Raw genomic sequence first — 9,757 nt, forward strand, 5'->3', positions numbered from 1 at the left:
CAAAAGGAAAAACTCGCAGGTTGCGACAAGTGGCACATATGCAACACGCCACTTGTTGCAACCTGGAGAGGGGGAAGTGATATTTGGAGGAGTACTCCTCAATTCAATTTCCATCTTATAATCCTCAAAAAACGAAAGGAGCTCCCATCTTATTCACATCTGGGCTCGTAAACTTTTTTTTCAAATTCGTGACTGGCCCATCTATACAGTAGGCCCGCTTAGAACAAGATGGGATTAACAACAAACATGTCGGCCCAGTACCACGAGCACAGTCAGAGAGCACTAACGACCAACGATTTCCCTTTTCGCTTTGCCTCACCGCTCACCGGCGGCTCACACCAGCCGCCGCACGCCGTCGCGGCGTACGGCCTCCAAGCCCACCGCCGGCCATTTCTCGCCTCCTCTTCGTCCATGGCGGCTTCGGTGCGAGGCGTCCTGATGGTCCCGCTCCCGCCTCCGCTCGCTTCCCCGCGCCGCCTCGCCCTGTCCCCGCGGAGGCGCCGCCGTCGCCTCCCCAGGGTCCGCGCGGCTGCGGTGGAGCCCGTCGAGGTGGTGGGCGTCGGGAGCCGGAAGGACGCCGTCATCGACTTCTGCCTCGGCTCCCGCACCCTCTCCTCCACCCCGATCCGCTTCTGGTACCGCACTGGAACCCTCGCGCTGCAGCGCAATGTGGTTTGGGATTTGGGCGTAGACCTTGTTTGAAGCAATGGCAGTGTTAGTTTTCGAAAATGTGGAACTGTCGGACCATTTTGCGTTCTCTTCCAGACAATGCCGATGGTGATTTAGTGTGTGGCTTCGGTTTCACACTAGCGCAGTAGCCGAATCGGAACCTAGTGTAGTGTTTTGGTCACAATAACTATTACTCCGATTCCTATCAATGCACTTCCAAAGGTTTATGTGGTGATGCGTTGGAAACTCCTTGTAAAAATTCTGCTGTGAAAATTAATCATGTGATGTGAGTTTCTTGTAACAAAATGGTGCACCTCAATTCAACACAAAACAGAAAAAGAATTGCAAGCAGCCCAATATGTTATCAAATTTTATAATGCTAGGCATGTGCGTCGTTTTCAGTACTTCGTAACTTGCCCTCATATGCTTTTCTTTGTAACGGTTAAGTCTTACATGTAGTTTTGTTTCAGGACAGTACATGTGGATAATTCTGAAGTGCAATTCATACCGAGAATTCAGGATACAGGTCAACTTTTCTGTGCCTTTACTTCTCGTCCGATTGTTTATTCTGCATTAACAATGTGTACACATGTTTTCTCTTCTAGTTTTTAGCATGAACCCGGCAGTTCTTTATTTTCAGAGACAGCAGTTGGAGTCTTGGAACGTCCCTTATCTCTTCATCCTTGCCCGTCGGCGGTTATTATTGTTTGTACACTTCCCATCTCTCTGTTTGATGTGATTTATTGTTTTCTTGTTCTTGTCAGAATATTAAGTATGCGTCAGTTGCTCTTTTGATATTAGAAATTTTGACTTATTTTTGTGTTTGATAATGTATTGTCATGTTACTAGTTCTGGCTGTGCTCATTTCTTTAGAAACAAACAATTGACCTTGACAACTTCAACCCATGTTGCCTGATTTCATTATAGTGCTGATTTCACTATAAATCTGTACTATCTCTTCTATTTATGTTGTGTTTAATTACTTTGATACCCACATAAGTAGAATGTCAATGCAAGAAAAGGTACTTAGCTTGGCAACTGTTAACAACCCAACTATCTGTCCAGAGCATGTTTCATGTTTCCGTTTGCCTGAGAGAGGTCCTGGTTCATGGATCAATTCTTGGTGTAAATTTAAGATTGTGATTTACCCCCCAAGATGAGAACACTCCTGAGCTAGATCCAGAAATTTTATATAGAGGACGCCAAGTGAACTGGCCAATTAACCATGTTGTATGCAGTGATACCCCCCACACGTTTCTTACTAGTGTTTGAGAAGCACTTCTAACAAATAATGGGATGAAATGACATTCTTGTGGGAAATGTGATCGAGCATTTTAGAACAAGAAGGTAAAATTGGTCTTTTTGGTGCTGATATAGGTGCCTCTGGATCACAGCAGATGATATGTTAACATGAACTTCCGAACACTATATCTTGCTACTGATTTTCAGATTTTGTCGGCTAAGATAGATTAAGATTTTCATCTTAAAGTGAATGCATTCTGTAGGTTGCAAGTGCCGGACAGGAGGCTGATCAAATCGCTGCACTGGAGCTTCTAAGTGCTACCAAATCTGCTGATAATCTGGCTGCATCAATATTTTTGAAGCCCTTTTGTTTCGAGGGACAAAGACGGCAATTGGAGGTGGCATACTTGTGCAGTGATATTTTTTGAAATGTGCATTGCTCCCTACAGCCTGCTTAAATAAATCAAGATTATTATATTGTCTTTTTGAGTTATCATTAACTGTTGTACTTTTTGGTTCTGCAGGCATCTGATTTGATTGTTAAATTTCAAGCATGCTCGAATTTTCACATTGGTAATCCATTTTCTGGCCTACCTGTTACAGCATGCTTTAACGCTTTTGCACTAGAGCTGAAGTAAAATTGACAATACTCAAATATTTTATGGAAACAAAAAACAATACTCAAAGAGGGCTTTCACTTTTTTTCTTTCTATTTGGATTTTATCTTTGCTTTGTTATGGATCTTGATATTGTGCTCGTCCCACCTTTTGCTTGTAGATAGAACGAGAGTAAAAGTAGGTTGACACATTTGAGCTTGTTATGTGTTTTTATTGAAGTCTTTGTACATGCTCATGACCCAGAAAAGGCGAGCCATACAGATGTCCCTTATTTGCAAAAACTAAAAAGAACCCGAGGGAGCATGAGCTTCTGGTTCACTTTGTAGGGATTGCAGAAGGGATGATATAGTAGCACTATGTAATAAGTATGTTGACTTTTTCTTGTGGTACTAGAGGTAGCAAAGTAGTAAGGATCAGTCATGTATTTTTACTGATCTACATTGAAATTATATTATGTAGTTATAAACTTGTAATAGTTTGTAGTGCAATTTAGTATCATATCAACTACACTTCAACATCTGTCATTAATCACAGCCCAAGACAAATGATATGTAGTTAAAATGGATTGGATCTATCCGGCTGCACTTTATAATATATTTTTGTATTTTAAATAAATAAGAAAAGTGTGCACGATCTTGACGAATTACTATGTATTTTTCCACCCCAGTTATTGAAGCTGATTCACTGCTTGAGACGGAAGTGGAAACTCTTGCTGAAGCTTTGGAAAGTGCCAATAATGCTGTCCTCTCAACTATTAGTATGATATCCATCATGATGTCGGTGAGTCTTAAGTTCTTTTCTGTTTTCTTTGTATCAAAAATATTATTTTACTATTCTAATTGACTAATCTCGTACCCTTGACATATCAGGGATTTAATCAAATGTTCTGGAGCTCCCTTGATGCACAAATTAAGGAAGTTGATCCTGATGAAGTAGGCAAAGTAATCTTCTGAATTCTCTTACTACTCAGTGGTATGACCAGCATGTGAGTTTGTTTCTTGATTCTTACAGTGTACAATTCTAACAGCTACTCAAAAGCTATGGGGAAGCTAGGGTTGGATTTGGTGCTGGTTATAATGTCCAATCAGCTATTAAACAGGCTGTTCTTCACTGTCCATTTCTTCGTGGTGGCATAAAGGTGCACACAATTCTCTATTTACACTATGAACTGTTAAATCTGCACCCACTCGTACCAAGAGTAAATGTTGCTATCACTTGTGCAAAAAGTAACTGTCTATTGTGTGTGTCTACACCCGTGAAAATTCTATAACCAAGTATTCAACCCCTGACATGTTGCATGTTAGTATACGATTCACGCAAGCCTGCACTAATGCTCCCAAATTCTGGATATGGTAGTAGATAACTAATCAGTTAATAAAGAAAAAGAAAAGAAATCTTCAATACTATTTTCTCTCTTATAATACTGGTTATGTTGGTGTGTATGATGATGGAAATATATATGCTGAACAAACAACTCATGTAGTCAGGTCCTTGTCACATTTGCAATCTTACTTTGCACTAGCCAGTTCATCTCAAGCATGTGGGAACCTGTTGTTTGAGGCTTTGAGCTCTCCCACATTAGAGTTATTAGGGCAATGCATTATTTGATTTTTGTATGCTTCTTATAACTATGATGAATTTCTATTGTAGGAAAACACTGTTCCTGCTCATAACTTATCTCTTTCTGTAACAATGTTCTGTTTTCTTGGCACTGATCTGGGTATACGATATTTTGATGTAGGACTTGAACAATGTTGTTTTTCTGTCGCTTACAACTTCCCGGGTATTGGCCGAGAGTGATATGATCTCCATTCTACACATCTTTCGTCGAGTTACTGGGTTCACTAAGGACATTATATTTTCTAGAAATTCTGAACCTGATCTAGAGCCAAAACTCATAGTAGTTTCTCTTCTAACAATTCGGTAAGCTCTTGCACAACAAATTTTACCTGATTGAGAAAATTCATACTTACGCCGACTCTTAATGTCTCATTCATTTAACTTGTCCAATCACATTGTCCCGCTACTTATGCATGTACTGAATCATGCTTTGTTAGTCTAACAGTATTCAGTTAATCTTTCAAGTTACATGTATTTCACTACAATCAACCTACACTTTTACGTCATGTCTCAACTATCCGATGAAAACAGAATAGCAGTCTGAACCTGTGAGCTTGGAGTGAAAAAAGGACATTTAATATTCATTAATCATCTATTACTTTCTAGCAGACATGATTGCCTCTTCAGTTTCTTATAGTTTCTATATCAGATTTTTTTGTTGGCGGGGAATATCAAACTTAGTATCCCTTTTAACTTTAATCTCATACTTCTAGTATGAAGTTGCCCGGTCCATGTCACTATGTGTTAGATAAATAGGTGATATATAGTAGATGCTTCAAACTGATTCATGGGTTTTGTTCCAGAACTTCTTCATGGTTTGAATCGCTATTTTTGTACAACTTTTAATGAAGACTATTTGTATTCAGAAGCTTACCGCCCCAAGTACAAACATTGTATACTATCTGGTGTTTTTTCCATCTTTGGTGATTAAACGGATTTCTTGCTATATTATCTTGGGGAAGGATATTCAGAAACAGGGGTGCCGGTTTTCATTGTTTCTTCTAATGGGGATAGCATTCAGACAACAATTGCAATTCGTGTAGTATCTTTTTCATAAGGCGTACTTGTTTTTAAACTGGGACGTACAAAAATTGCGTATTATGGTCTGGATTGCAGTTCTTTATTCAATGTTTATGCAGATAAGTAGCAGCATATAAATGAATGATAAATGTGCTCATTGTTCGTTTCCAGAAATGCCCGTGATGAAAATGTTGCCTCAGTAAAGGAGGGGTTTCTTTTGAGCATGGCTTTGCATTTTCCTTTTATATCATCTCTTATGGGAGGAGATACTCAGGAGCTTAGACAAGCTCGGTTAAATCACTCATTCAGCCAATTGCCTGACAGTGGATTGAGCTTAGCGGATCAAGGATTGCCAGAACATTTCAGTGTTTCTAATGATGCTACTGTTTCTAATTTACGTTCTGACAAAATAGAAAATATCAAATCTGAGAGGTAATGTACATACCCATCTTTTTATTTCCCAGTGAATATTATCCCTTCTTTAGTTTAACTTTCAGTTACTTGATGTTCATTGCAATCTCTCTTAGGGAATGTGATAACAGTAATGGGAGAATACATCCAGAGTTTAAAGAAGCTAATTTAGAGTCTGATGGAGAAACTAGTATAGATGTTGGCAGAGGTAAAATTGATTGCACTAGGTTCCCTATGCTTCTTTGCCTTTTTTGGTGGAGCATCCTAACTTTATTCTTCATTGACAAGAGGATCCAAGTTCACAACAGGAGCGTAATTTCTGGAGTAATGCCTTTGGTATCGCACAATTGTGGGCTAAAGAGCGGACCACAACAGGTAGAAGCAATAAAAGGAATGAGCTCGATTATATCACTCTGCCTGTTGGTGTAAAATCTCTTGAGGTTCAGTATGATCATTCTCCAAATACACAGCCTGAAACCCATAATGCTACCGATAGCACACCTCTATCTACTGGGCATGCTGTCTCTGGAACCTCACTTTCTGGTGTTGGTTTGGAGAAAGTGATGGAGATATGTAGTTCTGCAGCGGCATTTCTAAAGGGCAGAATGGATAAATCTCGAAAACGTGGTTCTGCTGCCAGCCGAGCTGCATCGATGCTCGTTAGTCCCTCCCTCGCTGTCTCTGTATATTTAGACTTATCTTGGATTTCTCCTGGTATAGTTTTGTTCTTAAGATTTAAGACTGCATTCTTCATCTGCAAATAGCTTGTGTATCCTAATCAAGTTAAGTTTTGTTCATCACATTTGAGGATGAGAACCGCCATCATGTTTTAGTACAACCTTTTTATTGCATGTAGGTTCATCAAATCGGATGCCTGGTTTCGCCAGCCCAAACTGGGTGCACTCAAAACCACCCTCCTAATTCCCTCTCCAGCTATTCATCATCATCATGTGTTGCAGTTGTTCCTTCGTATTTTTGCCAAATCAGACGCCTGGTTTTGCCTACCCAAATTGGATAATTGTGCATCAAAACCATCCTCCTAGGTTCCTCTTGAGCTACTCCTCATGTGTTGCAGTCGTTCCCTTTCATTTTTGCCATTGTTCCTATGGTGTGGCGACTCATCAGTTTCTCTCTCTTTGTGGTACTGAAATAGGTTTTCCATTTAGTCATGTGTGCACTGTGGAGTGTGGTGGGCAGCGGTGTTTATGCTGCAAGTACAACTTGGTTATTATTTGGTTCACAAGATACTGAACAAACTAATGTTCTTCTTTTTCAGCAATGTTTCTGCGATGAAATAGTGGTTTGAAACCCAAGCAAGTACACTAAGCTCCGTTTTAACTTGTCTTTGGAACTGTTGTCCATCTCCAGGGAAAAGCTTTTCATTATCAGTCATATTTGAGACACAGCTGCTTGTCATTGCTAGAACTGTGCATGATCTAAGCCTTTGGTAGATAATGCTCAATAGCCTTAACAAGTTGACATCTTTAGACTCTTGCTCATGTAATAAATTTATTGGCATGCCTAGGTTGCTGTATGACAACTGTACTCTCTTATATATCTTGTAGGATGCAGAAAGAGAACCCGAAAAAACATGGAGCCCAATAGTTGAAATACAGTTTGGAGAAGGGACTTACAGAGGGAGATGCCAAGAAGGTGTCCCTGAAGGAAAGGTGAAGCTCATTAAAGCACTTGATCTCTTCTAGTTGGCTGGCTGGAAGTATTACCAATCCTGTTTTCTTAACTTCTCTACAGGGACGCTTAACCTACAGTGATGGTAGCATCTATGATGGACTCTGGAGGTATGGCAAGAGATCCGGTTTGGGAACACTTTATTACAGTAATGGTGATGTATTTCATGGAACATGGAGGGACGATCTTATTCATGGAAAGGTAGGGTGCACTCAGTTGCCATCTGTACATGATACTTCTGAAATGTTCTAGTTAAATTATCTGAAACATGGTGATATCAGAAATTTCTGTTTAGTTATTAAATAGGCACTCTCCATGTTAGATTGTGCTTGTTCTTTCCATGCTCTATTTGATTAGTCTCATGATTACTTGATGAGAAATAAGCACTTAATGTCGGAATATAGTCCGTCAGCATACTTTGATAGTTTAATCAAATATTGCCAAGTGACCTGCGACAGTTAGAACATTTTAGATAGATTTGCTACCGAACAATTTATACTTGCTTTTCAATTTCATTTGCATAGCTTATATGTGCATCTTTTCCCCTTATATTCTTATGCACCAAAATCCTGTTTCAAGGCTTCATGAAAAGACTCCGAGTATTGATTTTGATTGCTTACTGTAACTGAACATGTGCTCAGCTGTATACTTTGTAAAATCTAATAGTGACATCTTGTATAGTATTAAATATTGACTACGTATTTGCATGTTGGTTTGAATATTGCAACCCTCTTTCAAGTTTGTATGTGAAGTTCTGAGATTTCCTTCTTCTCTTTAGGGTTGGTACTATTTTCACAGTGGTGACCGTTGGTTTGCGAATTTCTGGAAGGGGAAGGCTAATGGCGAGGGGAGATTTTATGCCAAGGATGGGAGTATACTCTTTGGCCATTTTCAAAATGGATGGCGTCATGGAGAGTGCCTGTTGATAGATGGGAATGGATCAAGGTGGTTCTCGTCTATTTCTCGTTTAAATGTGCTCTGGAATGGGTAGATCTGCAAAAAAAAAAAGAATAACTATACATTATTTTAATCTGACAAAATTTTGACTTTAATATGGATTGTGAGTACAGGTGGCTTGAAGTTTGGGACGATGGTGTACTTACCGGACGGACTAAATTGGAAGAATAGGATTCTGATTTCTCTGGACGTCACTGGCAATGCCTGCTGCTTAAAACGGGGAGGGCATGCTTCAAATGCTGCAAGACACCATGGTATGACCTTCTATCACACCTCATCCCTTCTGTGTCTAACATGTTGTTAATTTAGCCTTGCCCATCTGCCGATAGGTTCCCCGCTGGAAGCTTTGTTGAATGATGAAGTGATTGCGCTGATTTTTCAAAGCTTGTGCGCTGCACTGGTTCTCGGTTACCCCCTAGAGGTATGGGAGAGCGTTTTCTTCATACTTACGTTGTTCAAATTGGGGAAGAGCATCACAAGCACAAGTGCACCAAACAAGAAGTAGGCCTGCAGATTCATTTTCGTTGATAGCCGCCGTATGTTTCTTCTCTGATTAGCTAGGCTCTGTGCATAGATGAAGAAGCCCTTGTCTCCCACATTTGTTTCCAGTTGGATACTGGAGTTTCCACAAAACCGGGCAATGTCGCCTGTATGTATATATAGTGTCCACTCTGCATACCGATGTCGATGAGCATCTTCTTAAGTTTATTCATCTCCCGACGGTTCAGTCAGTGGGCGCCCGAGAATTTGATGATCGGTGATCACACAGACTGGCTACCAAAAAAGCGACACATGGTCAAATAGGGGAATCCCACGCGGCAGATTAGTGTCTCTGTTTCAGCTTGACTCGTTGGTTCAATGGTTGGACGGCCAGAAGCATAAGGACCCACCCGGAGTGAAACAGGGTCCTGGCAAAACCTGATTGGTGGACTATAAATAGTATGATCCTTCCTTTTCTTTTCTGATGATGGTCCGGATGAATGAATGAAATCCATCCAACCCTTGTGCTGTGCCTGCCCTACTATACAGGCAAATCAGTAGAGAAAAGGACGGACGCTTTGTAGCTCAGGTAGTATAAAACAGATGCGCGAAGGATAATCAAGTTTTATTGTGGGAATGGACGGTAGGGAAGACGCGGTATCATCATCATCGGTCAATGTCAGGCTGTGGATTGGACGTATTACCTCCGATCCATATTGATTGACGCTGCTTTAGTATAATTTTAGGCGTGGCTAGATCTTAGTCAGACTGGGACTTAACCAAGTCTGAGTCAAGTAACACAACATATAAAAGGAAAGAAAGAAAAAATTAAAAGAAAATTTTGCACGAATATCCATCCATGTAAGATCTTATGAATATTGGCTGAGACTTATGTCTCGGTCAGACTGCAATATAGCAACCCCATATAAAGATTGGAGGGAGGGAGTATTCTTGACATTGTTTTACTATAATTCGAGGTGTGAATAAGGCAAGGCAGCTTGGGATTCTCGAGTGCCGACTTTGCGGGGGATGTAGACGCTTGGACGGAAAGA

The 9,757-nt window shown here is 40.4% G+C and overlaps 1 protein-coding gene across 2 annotated transcripts; it reads left to right on the forward strand.

Moving 5' to 3' along the window:
* Positions 1-231: 231 nt before the first annotated feature.
* LOC109774598 (protein ACCUMULATION AND REPLICATION OF CHLOROPLASTS 3, chloroplastic) lies at positions 232-8,933 on the forward strand. 2 transcript variants are annotated; one of them, XM_073498120.1, is made up of 18 exons: positions 232-635; positions 1,140-1,195; positions 1,310-1,374; positions 2,175-2,309; positions 2,436-2,484; positions 3,196-3,308; positions 3,398-3,469; positions 3,556-3,666; positions 4,270-4,451; positions 5,340-5,600; positions 5,696-5,787; positions 5,868-6,238; positions 6,436-7,026; positions 7,145-7,249; positions 7,332-7,469; positions 8,047-8,213; positions 8,339-8,479; positions 8,555-8,933. In XM_073498120.1, exons 1-13 carry the CDS (start codon positions 247-249, stop codon positions 6,595-6,597), a joined length of 2,058 nt encoding a protein of 685 aa, XP_073354221.1. In that variant the 5' UTR covers positions 232-246; the 3' UTR covers positions 6,598-7,026; positions 7,145-7,249; positions 7,332-7,469; positions 8,047-8,213; positions 8,339-8,479; positions 8,555-8,933. The 2 variants fall into 2 exon arrangements, with proteins under 2 accessions (XP_073354221.1, XP_020188932.2); XM_020333343.3 differs by lacking the exon at positions 6,436-7,026.
* Positions 8,934-9,757: the final 824 nt, after the last annotated feature.

This window comes from Aegilops tauschii, chromosome 5, assembly GCF_002575655.3.
Source record: "Aegilops tauschii subsp. strangulata cultivar AL8/78 chromosome 5, Aet v6.0, whole genome shotgun sequence".
NCBI classification, from domain to species: Eukaryota; Viridiplantae; Streptophyta; class Magnoliopsida; order Poales; family Poaceae; genus Aegilops; species Aegilops tauschii.

Excerpts from the sequence above, each read along its gene's own strand:
- LOC109774598 (XM_020333343.3), top strand. The coding sequence starts at position 247 with ATGTCGGCCCAGTACCACGAGCACAGTCAGAGAGCACTAACGACCAAC. Across the intron at positions 4,452-5,339 it reads GTTTCTCTTCTAACAATTCG|AAATGCCCGTGATGAAAATG; the intron begins GTAAGCTCTTGC and ends GTTCGTTTCCAG. Across the intron at positions 8,214-8,338 it reads ATAGATGGGAATGGATCAAG|GTGGCTTGAAGTTTGGGACG; the intron begins GTGGTTCTCGTC and ends TTGTGAGTACAG.